This window comes from Dicentrarchus labrax, unplaced genomic scaffold (genome assembly GCF_905237075.1).
Source record: "Dicentrarchus labrax unplaced genomic scaffold, dlabrax2021, whole genome shotgun sequence".
Taxonomy (NCBI): Eukaryota; Metazoa; Chordata; class Actinopteri; family Moronidae; genus Dicentrarchus; species Dicentrarchus labrax.
Genome location: NW_026136708.1, coordinates 21,262,958 through 21,287,446, shown reverse-complemented (window position 1 = coordinate 21,287,446; position 24,489 = coordinate 21,262,958). Strand labels below are relative to the sequence as shown.

At 39.9% G+C, this 24,489-nt stretch overlaps 1 protein-coding gene across 1 annotated transcript in view; it reads right to left on the bottom strand.

Annotated features, from left to right (window-relative positions):
- Nucleotides 1–24,489, bottom strand: part of LOC127368680 (exostosin-1) — a 247,456-nt gene that overhangs the window by 30,394 nt on the left and 192,573 nt on the right. The window contains exons 5-9 of the mRNA XM_051409759.1: nucleotides 23,346–23,453; nucleotides 15,438–15,557; nucleotides 7,376–7,508; nucleotides 1,146–1,264; nucleotides 64–159 (exon numbers count right to left, since the gene is read on the bottom strand). Coding sequence (XP_051265719.1) covers nucleotides 64–159; nucleotides 1,146–1,264; nucleotides 7,376–7,508; nucleotides 15,438–15,557; nucleotides 23,346–23,453 — 576 coding nt within the window. The remainder of the gene's footprint in view (nucleotides 1–63; nucleotides 160–1,145; nucleotides 1,265–7,375; nucleotides 7,509–15,437; nucleotides 15,558–23,345; nucleotides 23,454–24,489) is intronic.

Here is a 24,489-nt window from a genome sequence, read left to right as displayed (position 1 = left end):
TCACTGCAAAGCAACAAAGAGTCTTTTGATACGTAATGGATGCAAAACGCCAGCAGCTGTTACCTTGGTCTGTCCTTCAATGACAGTGAGAGGCACGCTGGTGGAGGGCCACTTGTTCCTAGGAGGTAAAGGCTTGTCGCAGTTCCATAAAACCACAATCTGTACGGGGAAAGCACATGGAGTCGGTTAATATGAACCATCAGCTTCATTATCTGTGTTTCTACTGTTGGATGTTTGAGATTTAACATTATTAGAAGTATTGTAATGTGGAAATGACACCTTTCTTTTCCAGGAAAAACATATCAGACACACATTATTGTTCCAAGGAGACTTTTTGTATTTAACTCTTAATACATATCTGGAGGAGATTTTAAGTATAAAGATACAACAGAATCTATCTCAGGTAAGCAGCACAGCTTCAGGACACTCACACTTATTTGTTAAAGAGTACTTCATTATCAGAGAGAGTACACAGTCTAAAAATATATCCTCTTATTTCTACTGTTAAATTATCCAATCAATCAGTTTGTTTCAGCCGCTGTTCCACAGTAGATTTACAGGCATATTATAGGCAATACATTTGTAAGCATTGGTTGTTTATCTCTCATATAAAACTCATTGTTATATAAGGAGCTGCTCTGCTTATACAAACTTCTTGAGCAGTTCTGCCTCACACCCTCACTTTGCTTCGAGTTCTGTTTTGTGATCATTTTATGATGGATTGTACAGATAAAAGCATGTTGGTTAAATTAAAAATACATAATGTTAGCAGTATGGGGGGAGTATAAGGGCCAAAAATGTTATAATAATAAAGGATAAAGTTGAAATGTTTAGATAAAAAAAGTCTTTATGTTATGAAAAAGTTGCAATATGTAATAATGAACATTACAAGGCACAAGGAATGGCTGTTCCCTGTAATCAACTGTACTACCTGAAGGTACAAATTTGACAAAGAAAGGGAGAAAAATAAAAGAAAGACGGAGAAACAGGAGAAGAAGCAGGAAAAGAACTAAAGCATGAGACATGTTACAGGTGATGAAAGACTGACTCCTCTTCACTTCATCGTGGATACTTTGCTTTGTGTTGGGTTATTTTCCCTTCGTTGCAGCTGTACCAGATCACTGAGATGTAGACACGCTTCCCACCTGTGCACAGAACTTGGACTTGGCTACAGCGATGATGAGCTTGACCACAGGGGAGATCTGGGACTGCAGAGGAGTAACCGTATGGATCACAGCTGTAAACTGCTGCGAGGGGCTCTTACCTGGCACACACACACACACACACACACACACACACACACACACACAGAGTTCAGAAACAGTTGTCATGGGTAAACTCTATTTAGGTTTTTTAAACACAGATTTGTGCAGCTGTAGCTCTCCATAAAGCTCCATAACGGTTAAGTGGACACAGGCTGCTCTGTGCTGCACCCGTCATCAATCTCTGTGACAGGATATATACCCCCGGTCCCCATGACTGAGCATGAGTAAACATGTCTAATCCAAGAGTGAGCAGTTTGCTCTCAGTGTCTCTTTTAGTGAATCATGCTGATTTGTTTCTATAAAGGAGTAATTGTATTTTTTTACAACCTCACAATAAAACAGCTCTTGTTAGTTTGGTTGACTGAAGCAAAGAAGTGAACCAAACAGGACAAAAAGAGAAATTATGAAGCGGAACCAAACTTTAAATTACTACCTTCGATAAATGATCCCCAGCATACGCTACAATGAGTAAATGGGGTTGAAGAAATTGATTCCCCCTGTGGCAGCCTGTGCCAAAGAAATGTATCAATATTATAAAGCATTGGCGTCTACGGTTGGATTTTATTTTCTGAATACGTTTTCTGTTCCGTAATGAATGAATCCATTCGTGTTCTTCTATCTTTAATAAGAGAATGCAAAACCTAAGCCTATGTTATGTGACATATTTAACACCACTCAGTGTGTTTTTATGCACACTAACAGTTTTATTATAATCAGATTAAGGTGACACTGACACTGTTGTGATTGTGTAAACAGCGTTATGTTCATAATCGGTGTAAAAGGAATGTGATTAGCGTGCAATCACTGAATTTAGATGAGAGAACAGCTCACAAAAAGCAGCACAGAAGCTGCATCTCTGTGTCATAATTAGTGATTATCAAACATTATTTAGATACTAGGGACTTTCTGACACTTTAACTCAACTATTTACCTGTTTTCTTTTACAATAATGAGGTTATAATGTGCACGCAGAGCCTCCACCGCTCTCTGCAAGTGATGGGACTAGATTAATTAAAAAGTTTTATGCTTCTGAAAATCACAGCACGACTGCCCTCAGTGAGTGGCACATGTTGAAGAGTGCACCAGACAAAGGTTGAGATATTGTGACTACAACTGTCACTGAATCTGCACAAAGTGACAGCTTGCAGTCTAAAAAAGTAACAAAAACAGCATAATTACATTCATTAAATCAGGTTTCAGTGTTTCAAATGGAGACACATTTTATTGGCAGGTAAAGTGAATCTAATCTTGGACAATCCAGATACAAAATGTCATGTTAGTGCACCTAAAGGGAGGCTTTTTTTTTTTTTTTAACTACTTTTAACTTTTCATGTCATTACTTTCCACTTTTCCTCCACAGAAACAGCTAGTGGCAAAGCACATGTGCATATTTATCTTATACATCTTCTAAAGAGAGAACCAATAGGTATATATTACATAGACACTGTTATTCCTCTGTTTTGTGATCAGTGGAGTCTCATTCTTCATAATAAAGGTATGTTCTTCCTGGTCCTGTGCAGCTTTAAACCCAGTTGAAGGAGGATTGTGGAGATATTTACAGCTGCAAACATGTTTGAGAGAGTGTGTGTGAGCCAAAGCAGGAAGCACAGTGGAAAGCTAACACACAGCTTACAGTAGCATCAGGTGATACTTCAACACTTCAAACAAACATTCTCACATACTTATAAAAAGTTTGCCTGTATGTGCAAAACTGAAGACACACAACAGTTAAAGTGGGGCAGATATGGGAACACACACACACAGACACACAGGTAATATTCACAACCACTGCACACGGCCAGGATCGCAGGCACATGGCATGCCAAGTGTTGGGTGGGTGTGGGAATATGGGAATACACATCCTCATGGATAAGTGGAGCCAGAGTGCTCTTTAGTGTTGCTCTATCCATCTCTCTGACACCGGGCCCCCTGACCAGCCATCTCAGGCGGGCTTAGCGGTATTTATGGAAGCACAAGGTCTGCCCTTGCGGGGGTCACAGAGAGAGGCTCAGCCCTTCTGTTTCATCTGCGCTTTCCTGGAAAGAGCCTCGCCACCTTGATTCTTATCAAATTACATACATTTCTTCTATCCCTGCAAACAGAACAACATGTTCTACCAGTTGGAACAAAGTGGTTTCGAGATGATACAAAAATAATGAATGATAAAATGACTGATGCAAGAACTTGTAGTCTAACAAAAGACTGCATTGTGGGATCTGGCATTTCTTGGAGCTTTACCCATTAATAAGAAGTATTTTGTATAATTTAGACTACTACCAGGGGCGGATCTAGAGAAATGGTGGCCAGAAGGTGGCATGGACAGTTTAAGGCCATAAATATAAGTTGATTTAATTGCAAACCATCAATATTTGCATAGAGTTTGGATTCTCTGAAAAACATATTCACTATTTTATAAGCACAATGTAGTTTTCTTAAGTCTGCAATAAACTATTTTATTTCATTTATGTTCATTTATTTATTTAAACATGTTATTTTTCAGAATTAATCTAAATTAACGTGTTAAATTTGTCAGCATTTGACACCAAACTGAGGTTTTTTATCCCTCTAGGTCCGCCTGTCTTCAGGTTCTAAGTAAAAGGAAACTGGGTCTTTAGACTCTTGAACATGTTTTGTCTCCTGTTTGAAAAGCTCCTTCAGTCCAGATTGAGTGGATTGACATTTGATCTGTATTTAACCTCTGAGGGGTCGTTCACACCTTGAGAGCGGTCGAGGTCACATGGGGGTCATTAGTCCACCCGGCTGTCATGTGAGAGCTGTTAAGAGTCACATGAATCAATGTGTGAATGGATCTTAAACTGCCTGTGAAGGGCTATCAAGCTGACATCGAAAGAGCGGCTTCTTTTCAGTGAAAGCTGGCGAGTGGAAAGCTTTCCTGTATTTTTGTGAGTGTCAATATGTTATTACCCTTCACTCTATTGCCTCTTCTGGGGTCATTAAACCAGAATCAGAATATTGGGGGGGGGGGGCTTTTATGGTGAAATACTGCCAACTGTGACTGCACAGGTGACCTCAATGTGTATGTGGCAGGTGTATATTCCATCTGGCAGATGCTTACATTTCCTCATGCATTTCCACACACATCTGGAGACATTTGGGGTTCAGTTTGTTGCTCGAACCTCTACGATTAATGGATGAAGCCACTTTTACCACATGAGCCCAATCCTTATATTAATAATACAATGATAAAAGTGTGCGAGATATCAACAGTGTGTGTGTGGGTTGTAACAGACAGCACACTAACTATTAATATATTAGTTTTCTTTGCTCAGAAAGGACAACAAAAATGCACAAACATATTCAGGTCTGGCCTTGGACATGTCATATTCTAACCAACCGCTGTGGTGAATGTAAACCCTCAACATGCAGTCGAAATGCAGTTCATAATTGAAATAGACATAAACGGAGGAGAAGAGTGAAAAGAAATATTTTAAATGTTTCAGCATCATAGATGTAAGAAGAGGTAAATATCTGAGTGTTTCTGGACCGCGGACAGAGACACAGAGAGGAAGTTTCCAGGCTCTTAACTTCATAGTTCAAGACTAATGGTGACTTTGGGTCGTTCAAAACTGTCTAAGACAAATAAATAAATTAGCAATCCTTTCAAGGTGGTAAACACAGTTTTATTATAACTAAATAAACAGTATATAAAAGTCAGTGCGACCAACGTCAAACTCATTAAATCAGTTCAAAATGTGGTGACCCTTTTAAAATAAGTGAGGTTTCTGACTCAAACTATTACAAAGTTCGAAGACTTCCTGCTATGGGGGCAAAAAAAGTTACCTATATTACATCTTTAGCAACAATTACGTCTTCCAAAAGTACCGGCACAATTGCCCTCAACGAGCTGAACATTGTGATCTGTGCAGCACACAAAGCTTTCAATCTGCACAAAATGGCAGTTTTTAATCTGAAAGAAGAAGGACACGAAAATAACCCAAATTATTTACATTAAATCAGGTTTCAATGTTCCAACTGGAGACGCGTTTTATTGGCGGATATAGTGCATCTCGACTGCCCCTCCTGGTGCCCCATGTTAGAAGAAACACAGCAAAAGTGCCCCTAAAACATAATGAAGCGCCTTCTAGGGTGCTAATCCTAACCCTGACTAAGCTTTTTCACCATAAATGCGTCACAGCTTTGCTCTTTTCACTCCTCAAACAGCCGGAGTCCACCACTGGTGCAGCTCATCCTGTACAGTCCACACACAAAATGTCATATTAATGGGGGGCTTTTTCTCTGGATTTATGTCTATCATTACTTAACAGTAAAGTAATGAATATTTGGCACCAGTCGATCATATGCCTCTAAGAAATGCTTGCATTGCAACTCTTATCTTGTTCCTACACCGGACCAACCAGTGGCACATATTTAAATTATACATTTCTAATGTCTCATTCTTCGTGGTAAAGATTCTCACCAGGAAACACACTGGAAAGGTAACACACACACACACACACACACACACAGTTGAAAGTAGCTCCACAGCCGATGTAACAGCACAACTTTTCACAAACTAAAGTAAAGATGTCAGATCAGGATATTCGTACAGCTCCTGAGGCCACTACGCCTGAGCAGTAAGTCAAACTTTTTCAAACTACCGGGCCGAAGTTGCAACTGCTTCGCCATCAAAAGTTACGGGGAGGTAGCAGAGTGAGACCGACGTACAGACACGGCATTGACGGCGAGTTATTCCCCGAGCAGCGGCGCTGGAGATGGCAGCAGCTAAAATAGTGATTTACTGCGGTGGCATAAAGCAAACTGCCCCGGTCTTCTATCCCTCGATCCCTCCCTTCTTTCCTCCTTCTAACCCTTGTGTCCACAATTCCTCGGAGAAAGACAAACATCGATCTGAGTCACAGCCTCAGTCTGTGGAGAATCACTGCAGTCTGCATGCATATCTATACACACCCACGTATATACACACACACACACACACATACACACACCTCCCTGCTCTTCGCCTGCAGCTGCAACATATATATTTTTACATTTATTATTGTGCATTTTTCTTATTTTAATTACAGTTTCAGTTGATAAGAAGTGCATTCTCTATCATGAGGTGCTGCATTTACTGTATGTTTTGCTGTTCTAAACAACCAGCATCCAGCCCCTGATCTCTGATAAGTCCTGTCAGTGCAACTAACATCCAGCAACAGCTTCCAGGCAAGCTTTACCTGGCAGAAGGGACAGCTCACTTGGAATAAATTGAAGGAAAATCTGGAACTTCCACAAGAAACCTGATTGACAGGTGATCTCTGGCAAGAGCAGCGTAGGAGCACCACTGCAATCTCTTAGTACCGAAGACGAGGTGAAAATAAGGGAATGTAGTAGACTCGTTTTTTCCCATTTGGCTGTAAACTTTTCAAACTGAGTCACAAAATGATTATAAACCACAAAACTAACTGTGATGGAAGGAGAGAAGAGTGATAGTTAACGGAGGGGAGTGTGTCTCTGGACGGCAGTGAAGTCGGCTAAAACACTTCTCAACCAGCTGAACCGGGCTCAGCAGCCAGTGAACCTTCGAGACAAATGGAGGACAGTTTCCAGATGGACGATGGAAAGAAACTAACTTCCACCAACAGTAATGTTACATGGCATTAGCTGAGTTAGCCCTGTTTCATGTGGACTTTATGCCAAATTAGCGACTAGCAGTTTCTGTTTGCAATGTATCCCTGGATATACAGATAATCACTCGACTACTTTCATCCAAACTTTAAAATATGAAATCATGGGCTTGTAATTATATGTATGTAGTATGTTATTAAGATTTATTTGCGATGGAAGAGATAATGATATCCTCTGGAAGTCATAACTGGGTCTAATAATATGTATCTAATGTCTGCGTGTTCAGATCTAACTGAGCTATGAGGAGTGCGACTTTAGCGGCAATCAGGCGCCACAGGTTTTAATGTACCCTAATTGCCTCTGTGAGCTGTGTGTCACTGCCACTGGTGCAGCTCCAACTGTTGACCCTGTTGATAAATGGGCCAAAGCACTGGAGCCAAACTGCTCTCACTAAACCACCAACAGAAGGTGGAGCCAGTGATGTAGAGTAAACTCCAATGTCTAGCTTTCACATCAGCACTTACCCAGTATGGCATAGTAAAAAGGGAACTGGGCAGGGTCAGTTGAGTACTGGGGGAGTGCATAGAGACCACCAGGTAGGGAGTTCCACAACAAACGGTTTCTGGACACATGGGAGTCCACGCGGTCCTGGATGATCTGGATGGAAGAGAAAGAGGAAGGGAAAGGGAGGATGTGGAGAGGAAAGCATGTGAGGAGAAAGGGAAGGAAGAAAGATTTAATGTAAAAACAAATTATATAAATTCAAAAGAATAAAAGAGCAAAATCCGAAAAAGGAGGCGAAAGGGGAGAAAACAGAATGACGTGCAAGTGAGAAAGAGGAGAGAGAAAGTACGAGGTGGAGGAGTGAAGATATAAAAGGTGTGACAAGAGGAAAATAAAGACAAAGATGTGATTAGTTCAATAATTTCCTTTTCTTCCTTTTTCATACACTCAGCTTCCCAAGTTTAACTGAGTGGGCTTACAGACGTCGGTCACAGAGCATCAATACATACACATACTCAGTATAGTACAACAGCACTGCTCTCCTGCTTCTTAAAGCTCCAGTGTGTAACATTTAGGAGGATCTACTGACAGATAATTGAATATATTTGTGTATAATTCCTTGTAGATAAGAATGGTTACAACTGTTTTTGTCTACTTCTAGAAAGTCTGCCTGTTGAATATGCTACAGTTATTTGTGCATTTTGTGGCCACCATAGTTTCCATTTTTGAGCTTGGAAGGGGAGGGTGAAGCGAGGGAGTTGCAATTCACCGCTAGATGCCACTAAATCCAGCACACTGGTCCTTTAAGTTACAGTTAACATTTTAAAAACCATTGTGTTTATTTAAAGTCGTATTTAAAGCCAATTAAGGAAGAAACCGAGCTGGAAATGAATTCAGTCACTGTTATATTTCTATTTTCCATCAATATGTCGGATCCAGGAACAATAAATTAGCTTTAGAAGCACAAGGACACATCATACGGCTGATTCCAGCCCTCCAGACAGGCACTAATACCTGGAAATAAAAACAGCTGTTTGGCTGCAGCTGGAGCTTTGGGAACTCGAAGACGAATGACTCCACAGACCTGAGATACTTGAACTCCTTCATTTGGGGCATCAACTTGCTCCCAACATGAGGAGTCCATTAGTTATTCAGCTAATACAGACCATCTGGCTTGTTAGCAAAGGTCAGGTTAGTTGGTTGAGTGTTGTGAGACTTCAGGGGCCCTCAGAGGAAGACCGATGACACAACTTCAACCTGCCGCTGGGCCTCTGAACGCACGCACGTCTAAAGTTCAGCAACAAGGAAGTCATTTGTTTCCTGTAATTATACTCAGATATTACTGTTCATTTTAAAACGATAGCGTTAAGGAATAAGTTATAAAAGCTTTAAAGTATGATGTTTCTTTGAGGACTCTGTTCACATCAGTGGTGGAAGTATTGAAGTCCTTTATTTAAAGGTCATATGTGAGATTTAAAAACTAAATATCTACGTCTATCTCTGTAGGGATCCTTTCTATAATGTTGTCAGACACTGAGAGTAACAATCTGAGTCTGTCAGTGGCAACAAAACACAAGATACATGAAAAACAAGAACTTTTAGTGGACAGGCTTCGATGGAGCGTTTGTCCCCCAAGGGATTAGCCAACATTACATAGCAGCAATAACAGCCTGTACTGCGGTTATTTTGATGTTAAAAATATAATAGAATCCAACCTCAACTACTCCTTCATATACAATTAAAATAAGATAATTTTAATTTCAAACGAATGGCAAAGGTCAAAGCTGCCTGAGAATGTGTGCAACGGGTTGATAAGAATAGGTGCAGGTTTTGGAGTTTGTAAGTTAGGTGGGGAGTAAGCAGGAAAGCCATCAACTGTAGGTTTCTGAAGGACTGCATGTCGCTGATATTCATCTTCATCCAGAAGAGAAGAGCTTGTTCAATAATTTCCCTCAATCAGCAAGCACAGTGGCAGAGTGAATTAACGAGTTATCAAGTGACATTTAGGATCAGTTATGCTAAAAATAAGGCAAATAAAAATGAAAAGTGAATATATGATGTTAGTAACAGAAATATTTTCAGAAATAATGAGCTTTCTTGTAGTAATGGAACGTTGTAGTGGCCCCAAGACAGCTTGAGTTTGGGACTGCTTTAAGTAGCAATAATCAGGGTTGGAGATAACAAATTACTGCTCATGTTACTGGAATTAATTCATTTGGGGTTTTTTTTTTTTCAAGCCTGTGGTTATACTTTTACTTAAGTAAGCATTACACTATGTAACCTAATGTAATCTAATGACTTTTAAGATAAATGTGGAGTGGAAGAATAAAGTAGCTTGAAACTGACACACTCAATGGGCAAGTACCTCAAATTTATACTTGAGTAAATGCACACACACACACACACACACACACACACACACACACACACACACACACACACACACACACACACACACTCTTATGTCAGGAATGAAAGACACAAATACAAAGTGAGAGTGACACACACACACATATACTGCATTTGTATTCCATTATTAAGGGATGAAAGCTGGTGACTGACACTGGCAGAGGGATGATCATGTTGCTGGCTGCCTCACCAGATTCTGACTGACAAGCTTTTGTGGGATTGAGCAAAAAAAAAAAAGAGAAAAATCTCACAACCACTAGTTCTGTTGTCCTCCTTTTCCTCCTCCTCCACTCTCATTTAATTCCCTTTCCCTCCACTTGTCACCAATTCAGGCAATAAATTCAGGTCCCCCATCTGACAAACCCCAGCAGACTCTCTGAAGGTGTGATGGCTTTATTTACTTGGTGCTAAAGAAGTGTTTTTACGCCACAGAAGCACGCTTCATTGAGTCAGTATGAGATAAGCATATGCATGAGTGTGTGAATACTAACCAGTGTTTGGGGGTTTTAAAAGCTCATCTCTGGCATTTTCATCTGTACGCTGCTCACAATAAAGTGACTGGAATTACATTTATACCACTTTAATCTGTTTCTCTCTGCATTACAGAGACATAATGGGACATAATGTGCAATAATGGCACAATACGCACAATAACATGGACATACATATATTCTCATATTCAACTCACCAAGCAGCAACTTATGATCCTCACAGTTACCCATTTCTATATTTATGGCCTTTGGACCTGCAGGCATATTGTGATTTTGTGTATATTTTGTCTGCCATATGATTCATGATTACTGTGGGAATGATTATTTTCACACTAACCTAACAATTTTCATGATAATGATAATGGGATGTTCGTTAAGGTCTATAGTACCTGCAGTCTCTGCAGCACTACAGTACAGTTCTTTATAACGCTCATATGCGTCCGTGATTTGGATATAGCACTTGGCCATATTGTGATTTTAATCATATTTTGATTAATTGTGCAGCCCTAATCTGTTTATTTATATTTTCATACTTGGACCGTTTATTAAAAGTTCATCTTTGGCACTTTTTATATTTACACTCGTTCTTTGGACTGCAATTGCTGCACAGCAGTTTCCCCTTAGGATGAATAAAGTTCCATCTTATATTATTACAGTTTGACATAAAAACGGGGAAACACATTACAGCTTTTAAAAGGAGCACATATCTGAAAATGTAGATTTTTAATCTTTAATATAAAATGTATTTATGTAATTCTAATTCATTGATTGCTTGAAATGAGCACAAACTAGGACATTTATTGTGAAGGTGTGAACCATTTAAAAATCAGAAAATGCTTTAGAAACAATACTAATTTAATTTACATTTTCATAAATGTATAAATAAACACAGATACAGAGAACCAAGTCCGGAAAAACACATTTTCTAGGCATCCTGTATTTCTTTTTTCTCTCTGACTGCAGAGCTACTGATCTGTGGAGAATTGGCTTGGCACTTACAGCCAGCTCTTAATACACACACACACACACACACACACACACACACACACACACACACACACACACACACACACACACACACCTCCTGACACCAACTGTCAGGCTCGCAGTATGTGGGACACTACAGTTATCAACAACGCCTCATTTCACCCATTTAGCCTGGTGGCGTGCTGGCTCAGAGTTTTTAGCACATCTGGCCAGCAGTATACGGCTGTCAGTGGGCTTCTGTCTAATTTCATACCCTGCTAGCACTGGGCATTTGGGGTGTCACTGAGGTCTTGTTTTCACTGTGATTTTAAGAGGAAAAAATGCAGCAATTTGAGGAATGTTTATTTTATTGAGATTAACAAATGCTTTCTCGAGATTCTGGACTCGTGCGATCTGCTAAGAGCCACATTCAGTCTAAAGCTCCGCCTCGACGTGTTCTCGCATGTTGGAAATAATCAGTTTGGTCTAAGTGAGAGGGTTGCGTCTGCAGTGGAGGAGAACGACTAATCCATAACAATGACTGTTTTTGTGTTAATTAATACGTGAGCTAAACTCATGTAGGCTGATATTGATTGTCAAATAACTGGGTATTGAATAGAATCATGACATTTCACTGGTATTGGTATCGATTACTACATTTCTGGTATCCTAACATCCCTAGTTAACATAATGTATTTTAGTGGACTTCTTAGAATGACCCTCGTTCCTATCACTTCAATCCACCTAAACGGTTTAATGTACGAGAGCTTCAGGCAAGTGCAACCTGCCTTATCTTAATTTCACATGTCAGCTTCAATTCAGCTTCATCTTTGGGTCTTGAGTCTCTTTCGTCGTTGTCTTGGAAACTGAGACGTCACTTCTTGTCTGGTGCAGGTGAGAGTTGGCAATTAAATACCAGGTGACGTAATACAGAAAATAATCCCTTCCTCGACACTTAATTAATTTGTTTGCAGACAAAGAGTCATCACCAATATCCAGTATCAGTCTCTAATAGCAGTCTCTCCTTCGTTTTTATCGGATTTTACAACAACACCTCTTGTCCTCTAAAAACCACTTCTCCTTATCTTGAATTGTTCTTCTCTTATTCTTTATACGTCACATCATTTCATGTGTCTTTCTCCTGATCCTTCTCCTCAAACATCTCCACATACAGTATCCCCCCCATACCCCTCAGCCATAAGCAGCAGCTGATCAGGGTATATTCCTTTGTGATGCAGATACACTCACACAAGAAGAGGTTTCAACCCTCCTCCATGCTAAACCCCCTTACAATGGGCAACTTACACTCAGTTACCAAACAACTAAAGGACCAGTGTTATATTTTCTGACAAGAAAGAGAAACAGCAGACTGAATGACAGGGAGATGATAGATTGCTTTTAACTTTATCCCTGACAGCCTACTGTAGTCTGTAGATGTAATATAACATTATATTACACAAACACAGTAAAGAGTTTCACTTTTCTGTGCTGGTCCAAAAACTGAAGAAACAATCCCAAAACTAAATCTTGTTTTGACACAGAATGCTGGAAGTCTGTCACAGTTTGGGGAGAGATGACCAGTTCATTATAGTTCATAATAATGCAGCAGTGAAACAAGCATACAGTATATGATACAGATCTGTCAGTCTGTCACTGTCTGCAAAGCAGTTCATTCATTTCACTGATAAACCACAGAACAGTAGAGTAACACCAGGCTTCATGATCAAAGAAAGTTTTTATCACGTCCACACTTCTGTCCACATTCAAACGCTCCCTCTCTCGCTCATCTACAGTACAGGAGCTCTCTCTCTCTCTCTCTCTCTCTCTCTCTCTCTCGTGAGTCTGCATCTGCTTACTTTGAGCGAGTGCTGCAGCCTCAGCATCCCTACTCCCCACATCCATCACACAACCCTGCGCTGTGCGTCCGCTGCCGGTTTAGCCATTAAAAAGGGGCATTCTGCAGCGCATCCACTCCGCTTACAATGCGCATATATGTTTAGGTGATTGTACACTAATAAAAACATACCTTGAACTGTTACATTGCATTTCTGCCAACAGATCCTTCTAAATGTTACACACTGGACCTTGAAGAAACAGTCTCTATGTGCAATTCTTCCAAATATAAACTGTATAACCTTGAATGTATACGGTGTAAAAATAAATGCTAATGTATACATTTCAACCAATATATTGTGGACCAAATACAGTGATTTTAATCTAAAATACAGTGAATCCAACCTCATTTTAGTGCGTATGCAAATGACTGATGTCCCAGGTTAGTAATTATATCTCAGATTTCGTTCCTAGCCTGAAGTTCACGGTGCTTCAGTGTTATTGGGAATGATGATAAAAAGTGATGGTGATAATGATTTTAGTATTTGTAGTGATGATTGTAAACAATAATGTGTGCTACAAGAGAGATCAGAGTGACTGTATCGCTGTTTATGTGCTGCTGCTGCTGCTGATGGAGGTAATAAAGAGGATTATTAATGTTCTGTGTCTGTATTCAAAGATGCTACAGAGAGCAAATAGTCCCTGAGGACTGAATCAAGGCTGCGAGGAACTGAACTAACAACAACGGAGAGTAAAATAAGAGGAACGCTCTCATACGCCAATGAGACAAGTTCATCTTCTGCACTTGAGCTAGCAAGGTCATTTAATGAGCCAGCCTCTAGCTCTTTAGTCTTGAGAGTACAGGCATGTACACCCACACACACACGCACAGAGCAGCCTCTCTAACCCAAGGGCTGCCAGGCAGTACAGACCTCCTTCACATTTGACACTTCCCACTGCCTCTCATGCTCACATTGTGTTTCAGGCATCCAAATGCTTGTTTCCAGTCTATTTGTTATGTTAAAATCAACTTTATTTTTGTGAAAGGTTGTCAGGTTGCTGTGTGCATCAGTGCCCTCCTTCCTAATATACATGTTAACATAATGGACAAATTATTCTTCATGTTAATTCATAACCCAAAAAACCCTATACAGCAGCAAATGGCTCAATAATGGCTCTCAAAAAGAGTTCTGTGTCCAACGAGTGTCCCATAGTTTTCAGTCTAACTCGCCTATGTACATATCTATTGAGCATCATCATTAACTAATTAACTTATATTAACAATGAATTTAATGACTAATGTGGAAGGTGTACTTGCAGTGACAAATTTACTAGACTCTGCAGCTCCTCCACTGAGCATTTTAGCATCTTTCAGCTCCTTGTTTTGGTTTTACAGCCTTCCACTTCACCAACTGTGTGCTTCCTACAGCACCAAATGGCAGACTATCAGTGTTAGCAGTAATGTAATGCATTACAAATGGGGGGATAACAAGACACAGGTGGAAATAATCAGGACGGGGGACACGATCAAAACTGTGAAAACAAGACACAAAAGGAAGAGAATAAAATAGAAATAGAAATAAAACAGGAAGAAGCAAACCAAACCCGAAATCATGACCATGACCCCTTTCATGTACAAAAACAAAGGTAACAGATGAGTGAATATCAGACTCCAAATAAATGTCGATTTAGGTTGACAGTGCTTGCTTTAAACATCATCGTGAGTACCTACAGATAGTTTATGTAGTATTTCTAACATTTTAACAGCTTCGTTGAGATTCAGCAATTCAACCTTTTCACAATTATAAACATTTTCTGATATTACACCGCTGTGGTTAAGCTTTGGTTGCATATACGGACTATCCAAATAAAGTGTTAGCGTGTGTAAAAAGTTTAATCAAAGTAGAACATACGCTTTTTAAAAGTAAAAAATCTGCAGTGATCACATTTCCCAGGTCATTTGACTGTACTCAAATCCAGTCACAACAACCTCAGATCTGACTGTTCAAGAGTTTACGTATTTAAGAAGAGAACTATTTTTGTATGTGCTCAATGGAAGTTTTTTAAATGCAACACACTGACCTCAAAACACACTTCATTAAAATCTATGTGTGAGGCGCCCTTGAGCGAGACAAATAACCTCCACTTATGTCAGTGGAGCTACACTCTGTGGTTATTGTCAGAAGACTATATAATAGTGTATAATAATGTATGGTTGTGAAAAGAGGGGACACACTCAGTTAACCTTCTTTGGATAAAAAAGGTTGGGAAATACAACCAGAGGAAGACGTGTAGAAAGCTTGGTAGTTTGGTTGATTAAATAAAGCTCTCCCGAGAAAAAGGAAACCCAAAACTCCCATTAAGACCATTTTTCCAAGCTTACCTCCAGAGTAGTTAAGACGATTTTGGCTACAGAAGAAAAGTAGGCGTCCCAGAGGAACTGAGTCTGCTGGCGGAGAGCCAGGATCCTGTCATGGCCCACAGACCGGGTAATGGAGGAAACCTGGAGGAAGAGGAGAGGAAGAAAAGCAAGAGGAGAAAAATGACAGTGAAATAGATTAAGTCAGATTTTAAACAATGTTGAGCGAGGCGATGAGAATCAGTGTGTAGAAGGGAAAAAAAGACAGTTGGAGGAAGCATAAGTAATTTTGTGGACATGCAGGAAAGATTAGAGGTAATTCTTTCTTTCCTCAAGACTCTTCTACTCCCACATCTCACTGTCCGTCAGGTAGCTTATCCCCAGGATAGTTTGGTTTCTAAACCACCTGCTATCAATCTCTCATTCTGTATTCACACTTAATGGTAGATACTAAATGAGGTCCATTAAAAAAGGTTAAAATTAATGGATTCTCAACCTTTTTTTGTGTGACATATTCCCATGTACTCCTGCACTGACACCTCCTGTCATGTTCCAAGTGTGTTCTTGCTTCCCCCGGTTAGGATTCCTTTAGTGTTCATCGTTCAAGAGGTTTCTACCTGGAGCTGAATTATCCGCAGAGTACTCTCCGACCCTCCAAAAGAAAAAGACCCGCTGATTTAAACCACTAAAAACACTGAATAAAGCACCTTAGAAATCAGTGTTTTTCCAATTCTCATTTATTTTCTTTGAATGAATACCAAGTGACAACAAATCATGAAGCTGTGTTTTTGTACCTCAACCTGTTCATCTGCTTCAAGGAGTTCTGCAACAACAACGTACCAACAAACCCTGCAGACCTGCTCATAGGACAAATATCCTGGTCCTGGTGCACCGGAGGCAAACTGAGGTCCAAGCTCACATTGTCATGGAAGACATGAGCAGCTGGCTCGTGTCTTGCAGCAGTAACACCCCTCAGGGAGAGGCAGCGGAGGGCTGAAATCAAGGGAGACGAGGATCCTGCCAACCTGATCAGGGAGCTAAACATCCTGATATGCCAGGAAGATGGATCAGGATGCTCTCTTGGTGCCCAGTTTAGAGAAAAACAAACTGCCTCCTTGATGAGGTCAGACATGACCTTAGCTGCCTCGCTCAGATTGACAATGAAGCTGAAAGGGGGAACAAACAGCTTTGTAGCCAATGTTCCTGAAGAGGCTCATCATCAGCCCTGAAGAGGTGGTGGATCTGGAGCCCAGGACCCTTCTGGTGTTCTGGCCACAAACCCAACCTCTCTTCACTGAAAGTAACGGTGCCAACCTGTTGAACATGGCCAAGGGGGAAAGCCACTGAGGTCTAAAAGAGACATAATGACTGATGATCCTTGAATATTAGAGAACAACCAGAGCTGAAACACTGGTTGCCATCCAGGGGAACGTTCTGAGAGTTTGGCTCCATCTATTGTGAGCAAGGAGCTTCTCCTCAAATTGTGGAGCTTTGCGGAGCCTAACGAAGCAGCTGCAGGCAGCAGCAAGCTGGTTTTCATATCCCAACACATTCAGAGGTTGATCTGTTTCCTCAGGCTGCCACTTTTTGAAAAAGTTAAAATAAGGAAAGAAAAAAAAGAAATCAGTGAGTAGCCTATCCATAAATAATTTTTAGCTGTAATTACGACAGATTTTCAACAAGAAACGGGTTGAGATGTCAATGTTGCTTGTGCCTTGTTTGCTTTGTGCCAAGATGACATCTTCAAATGACTTGTTTGGCCAACACATCACAGAGATATTGAATCTACAACGACATAAAACTGAGGAAAGATTTGAAAGCTCGAACTGGAGAGTTCTGACAAGTAAAATAGTAATGCTCTCCAGTTTCCATCCGTTTAGAGAGGGAGCAAGCTCAACCGCTCACCCAGGAGATATCGAAAAATATCCTATCGGAAAAATATTTTGCTTCGATTTTTGTGTTTAAACTCCAAACAGCTGGATAGCAATGTTGTAAATCTGAACTGAGGGTTATGATGTTGGATGTTACATGGATCGTGATATATACAAATGCAGTTCCAAACACATTATATCGCCTTTCTTACAGTATTGCAGTATATGTCACAATATATTGAATGGTAACCCCTGTATCGTGATATGTATCGTATCGCCAGATTCTTGCCAATACGCAGCCCTGTTGTTTCTATCCTTGTTTGACTGCATGGCAAAATAATACAAGCAGCAGCAAAGAAGGGTGGCTTCGTACATTAGCAGAGGCAGTGACAATATTGTTTGATATTTTCAGTTAGGAAAGCAGTTAGGTAGCCACACTAGCTATCACATTTTATTATTGCCAATGCTACTTTTAAATGTAAATTTTGCTGGGCAGAATTGGTCCTGACTGTATTCTGCCATTAACGGTGCCTTCGCTGCCGAACTTGAGTGACACGCCAACATTACAAGGCAGATGTGTTTGATAAAGTCAGTAAACAGATGGACGAAAAGCTTCCCCGACTGGAGTACAAGGCAGTTAATTTGAACAGATAGTTACAGAATAACAATTTGCATTATGAATAAAAAGTGACAGCTCTAGTGTTTTTTGCTGCCCTTTACAGTAAGCAGAGACCTGTAGCAACACTGACAGCTCAGAACATCTGTTGGTAATAAAAAATAAAGAAACAAAAGCCTCTTAAAGTAAAGTAAACACAAAGATCTGTTAAACTACAGAATCTTTGCTATTGAGGCTGATTTTCGTTCAGACTTTTGTATTGTTTAACCCTTTGGTAACTTTTAAGATGTACACAATAAATCGTAACTTTCTAGTTTGTGAAAACTGAAAAAATCGAAATGAATGTCCTAGAAAACCTCCCATTCACCGAGGAGCCTGAAGACACAGCTGAGGAGGTTGAGTTGCTGTTGACGTCACTGGGATCTGTCGACGGCAGAGCGAGCTTTAATTGTTCACCTCTCTGAGGTAGAATATAAACAACACCAATCAAATCAGCTCAATTCTCTTCCCCTCCATTGACTCTAATGGTGTTTATGTTTCTCAGCAGGGGCATTGTGTGTGTTTTTGTGGGTGCGTGGGTGTCTGTGTGCGTCTCCTCTCCACAGGGGGAATAAAAACTCTACATATTAAACAGCCAGGCATTGCAGTTCTCAGTGATGTAATTGAAAGTAATGAGATTCAACTCTCAGCAGGTGTTAGTGCGCCGATGTGTCGAACAGTGAGTCTCTGTGTGAATATGACAAAGAGACAAAGAGGGCAAGTATCCAGAATCTGTTTACCAATCAGACCCATGTTCTTGTTTTTGTCTTTGTATTATCTGCAGATGCTGTCATTTGGACCAAATAATTAAATGATTTCTGGGTATTTTAATGCGTCTAATTACTTTAAAGTGTTCAGTTGACTGTGCAATAAAGCCTGAATCCTAAGCTTTAAAGAGTCTGACACTTCCTTTACACAAACTGATTTCATTCCTGCCACCTTGCCAGCTGTCTCACTACTGCAGGAGACAAATTAAGCAGCTTCAAGGTGTCCTCACAACACAAGAAGCTTTGTCTGATAAAAAACAAGAATGCCCTTCCTTTAATGCCACACCCATTAACCTGCCTGTATGAAACCATGAGTTTATCACACGTGAAACACCTTCTTATATCTAATAAATGTACATACAGGCATGTTAGTTTTCTGTTCAGTTCACGTTTAAAGATGTAAGGCATCATAAAAATGTTAATTTGAGCTGTGCCGCTTTTGTAAGGAAGAAAAAATAAATAAAAATGCAAAAAAGTCATGTGAGTCTGGGGTAAAAAGTTATTTTTTGGCATTATTTTTGTTGAGTTGTCAAACACTGCCATGTGACGCTGTAGTGTCCCCCCGTTTCTGGACGCGCCCACCGAGGACCCTCAATCCGTATTTGCATGGTATTTCAATTATTTTATCTTATAGATATATTTGATAACTTCAATTATTTTTGATTGAAACTCACATTTTAAAAGCTTTAAACATGTTTTGAAAGCATTTTGATAATTTGACAAACAATTAACCAATCATTAAAACAGTTGCAGATCTCATTTTCTGTCAATCAGTAATGGTTTAATAATCAAATTGTGGATGTATTATTTAATTTCAAAGACAAACCCAATTACAGAGCAGAGACCACAGACCTACTGAAATATACTGTACAACAGGCCCAGTTAATTGGCCATATGGCCATGAAGCAGCTCTATACAGATCCATTTCAAAAGAACTCTGACATTGTGAAGGAGGCCAGATGCCAATATGTGCAGGTAAGGAAGCATTACTACAGTATATTGTAATGCCTTGTCATATCATGCAGTTAGAGTCAACTGGAGTCACTTTTTTTACTTAGAGAATAATGGAGCTTGAAGCTGAAGGGGGAACATCATGTCTTCATTTATGTTGATGAAGCCGGCTTCAGTCTCTGTAAAGTGAGGAGACGTGGAAGGAACCTCATTGGGTACAGGGCCACTATCACAGTTCCAGGACAGAGGGGCGCCAACATAACCATGTGTGCTGCCATCTCCAGTGATGGTGTCCTATGCCATACCCCCACTACTGGCCCATACAACACCGAGTGCCTCATAACATTCCTGAATGCACTTCATGACAGGCTGATCCCACCTGAGGAGAGAGGACTCTTCGTCATTATCTGGGACAATGTGGCGTTCCACCACTCTCGCTTTGTCAGTGAGTGGTTTGCAGTACACCCTCGAATGATGATGCAGTTCCTTCCAGCATATTCCCCATTTTTGAATCCCATAGAGGAGTTCTTCAGTTCTTGGAGGTGGAAGGTTTATGATCACCGTCCCTATGAGCAGATGCCCTCGCTGAATGCAATGACTGCTGCTGCCCAAGAAATAGGTGCAGAGGAATGTCAAGGTTGGATAAGGCGTGCAAGAAGATTTTTCCCACAGTGCATTGCAAGAGAGGATATTGAATGTGATGTGGATGAGGCCATGTGGCCCCATCGTCAAGACAGAAGAGACTGAGTATCAATAGTGGCTATTTCTTATACTCTACAGTAATAGATTTTTATACTTTACTGTAAAAGATTTTATTTTTATTTTCTTAATTTCTTATTCTCTAATAGATTTTATTTTGGTTCACATGTATTGTGTGTAATATTTACAGTATTTCAGTTTTCAGCCACCGTTTGAAAAAAAGAATCAATGGAATCAATAAAATTTGCATCAAAGCATTTCTGATTCTGGATCCAATTCTTTGCGAGAAGGCGAATTTGACAACAAATGGCACTGGCATGAAAGCTACGTACAGTAATAGGCTGCAATGACAAGCAATGGTGCACTGATTTGCACTGAGTGCTGTATTTGTATTTTGTTGTCCACTGTGTAATGGTTGACTGGAAGAGCTCATACACTTGTTTGCAAGTTGTGGTGTTTGAAGGCAAAATTTGCTTTTGTTGCATATTTTAAATGTTTTGGCACCGTTCGAGCCTTTTGCAAACAAAATGTGTCATTTTGAGCATGAGTGTCACTGTTTCGGCCTGTATGTTAACTGTTTTGAAAATGTGGAGTTTGAGTTGACTGCTGCATCAAAGTAATCAAGAAAAACTGTAACCGGAGAGGAAACAGTCTAGTGATGATCGGAGGAACACAATCCAATAACAAACACTGTTCAGCGGACTGGAGGGTTACAGCGTTCCACAGGTTTAATGGTGTGTGTTCAAATGTGACAGGTCACTGAGTGTGTCACTCTCTACAAGTAAAAACTGTGTGCAAAGCAGTCATCATGGGTTTGATTGTTTAATGTTGTGTACTCAGGTTTTACCTTGAAAGCCTTGGAGTTATTTGTTGTTATCCCGGCCTCTATATATCTTTATTAATTGCTCATATGTCTGCAACAACACTAACTCTGTAATAAACCCTCAGTGTCAATACATAAAGCCAACAATTAACACGCTTTTAGACAGAGGGCTCTGTTTTGTTGAAGGGAAAAACCAAAACAACATTAGTGCATCATTGTCAGTCTCAGTAATGTTCAATGATTAAAATGCGGCTTTATTCCATCTAAAAGCCAAGTTTGTAATACTTTTTGTCTTGTCTGCTATTGTGTGGTTCACAGAGAAAAATGAAATCATCATCATCAATAGGTGCTGATAGAGGGCTGACCAGGGACACGTTAATTAAAGTGAGACACATAGAGTCTCCAACCCCTAACACACACACACACACTCACACACCTCTGTGCTGCTGTCCAGGGGGCGGTATAGGTCACGCAGGTGGCACTCACTAATACAGAGTAATTAGAGAATGTAAATATCACAAGCTTCGCCCGCAGCCGTAATTAAAGGGAACAGAAGGAGATCCAATTGTAGAATAATCTGTCTTAGATAAAAATAGTTCTTGGCAGAGGTGTGAGTGACTGTGAATATCACAGCTGTCACGTCAGAATGAAATACAATTTACTACAAGCCACACGACGGCAATTAGACGTTCCTCCTTCTCCCGGTTGAGCTGGGAGTAAGTATATGTGTTGAAGATGCTAATAGATTATAATGCTCTCTGAGCTGAAACCTTTGGGATAATGAACATTTTCCATCCATTGCTTTTGTGCAGTTAGTGCTGATAATACTAAACTCTGACCAGAAACCCGTCTAATGTTTAATAATGTGACTGAACTAAACCTGAATCACTCTTTATTAAATCGGCCTGATGTCTATCGATAGATATATAGATATATAGATTTAACCAGAGAAATATATTGAGTGTCAACTGCTGGAAAAAGTATTCAGATCATTTACTTAAATGAAAGTAATACTACCACACTGTACACTTTATGTAGGTAAAAGTATATAAGTATAATAAGCTAAATGTACTATTCATTCCACTGAAAAACAGCCTTTTTTCAGCTTTGTGACAATGCATTCTCCATCTGATCCAAGAGTAAACAGTTTATTCTGCTTAAGAAGAAGGAGTATTTCAATCCAGCCTCCAGTTTATCAGGTGAACTTAAATTCAAAATCATCAAACTATGAGCTACATGGTTTTCACTGGACAGGAAGGGTGTGAAACATTAGAATCTGACAGGTAACTAGTGAGTAAAGCTGTCAGACAAATATAATAGAGTATACTGGAAGTGTCAAGTTAAGTAAAATGGGAATACTCAAGTAAAAGTACCACAAACTTAAAGCCCCAATTGTGGCGCCCCCTGTGGACAACAGCTGTAGTGTGTCTACCACCCTTTAAATTGACTTAAAGGGGACTGACCAAATCTTGTGCAGATTAAAAATAATAATAAGAAACCGTCAGTTTATAGCACTCAGACAGAGGCTTCAGTATTAAACTGAGACTGTCAAATCACCTTAGTTTCTCTGAATGCATTTTGCTTTTAAAAAAGCTTCAACAGAAATCAAGCTGCAGTTCTGTTAGACAATAGCAGCATATTGTACACGTCTGTTCTCATAGATTCTAACAGCGATTCCTGGTGTACGTGTTGTTGCTTCTGCTTGAATCCGCCCCAGCTGGATCTTTGTGATTTCCCACTGGGATCTGGAGCCAGAGATGACAATTATATCTGGGAAGATGTTGGCATTTCACCACCCAGACACTGAATTAGCCCCAGCTGAAAGGGCACATTTTATCTTGTTCACACAATGCCGTGTGAGGAAGGTTCGCCCTCTTCTTCCAGGTTACTCGGATTAGCTTTTACTAACCTCCATCCCTGTACCAGCTGTAATTGTATAATGTAATAATAAATGATTTTATTTCTATACATCCCTCCGTGTCCCTTCTGTCTGTATTATTTTCATAGTATTTTTCATCTGTTCAGTCTCCTGTAAAACCATAAGTCAATATGTAATATTTATTACTGTATGTTTATATAAATATGTATTTTTTATATACATTCTATATTCTATATTCTGTCCTTGTGCAACACCTACATTTGGGAAATCCATCCATGCATTTGTACCTGTAACAGAAGTCTCTCGTCTCCAATGATGGCGGCCTTCCTCCAGTCGATGACTTCAGAGAAGGGAAGCTCCCAGCCGTTACTGAGAATAACGGGGATGCAAGCCGCCTGTTCGGGAAGAGAGAGAGCGAGAGAACAAAGATCAGTAAGACAAGAAATCACAAGTGGGCAGCAAATGGTCTTTGCCTAACGGGTGTAGGAAGGGAAAGCAGTCGTCAACAGAAGGTGGGTTTCCATCCATCTGTCTTTATGCACATTTTCACTTTGAGGAGGAAAACGGTGGAGATACGCTCTGCTGTGGAGAAGTTGGTGTGTCGATGAAAAGGAAACAGATTCAGCGAATGAAACATGACGTACACGAAGCGTGACTGAAATGTGAACTGAAGAGATTCAATGATTTAATAAAACTATTTTAAAGACTTATTGAGATGAACCTGAACTGTTGAGATGCAGTTAATGGACACATAGATAGAAAGTTTTCATGTGTTTCTGTCAGAGGACGACTCTGCTTCAAAAAAAGTTTGTGTTGACAAGTTTGAGAGCGGAAGAGAAAACTCCAAAGCAACAGTAAACAGTAAAAGTCTCAGCAGAAGTTTAAAGCGGAGCACTGGGAGGGATCTGTTTATTCTCTTAGGTAGTTTGTGTCTGATGAGACACTTTTAAAAGTGCTCCTGCTAAGAGTTTTTCAAGAACAAATGGAGTTGCCAAAAAGATTAAGGACAAAATAAAGTGCATTTATTTATTTTCCCCCGTATGCATCAATATTTAGAGGATTCATTAATGTGACTTAATTCATCAGGAGCTGCTTTCATTTCCCACAGGAGCTCCATTCGTTTTATGATGAGGCTCTTGAAACTGTTCATCATTTGTGGTTAATGGATCGGACTTGATTGTGCACCATTAAACTGTGTGTTTAAAGGGAAAATGTGCTGTTTTCTGGGTAATTTCTTTCACTTTGTATATATTTTATGCCTTGTCTGTAAGCCTGTGGTGGACTTTCATTATATTCTGAGCTTAAAGTATGTAGCAGATATTAAATTAATGGTAATGGGAATTAGCCAAAGCCAGTTTCTTATCTAAGAAAGCAGGTTTCATGAAAAATAATGTAAAAACTCACAGTTGAAAGTGCTGAATGGTAAAAGTA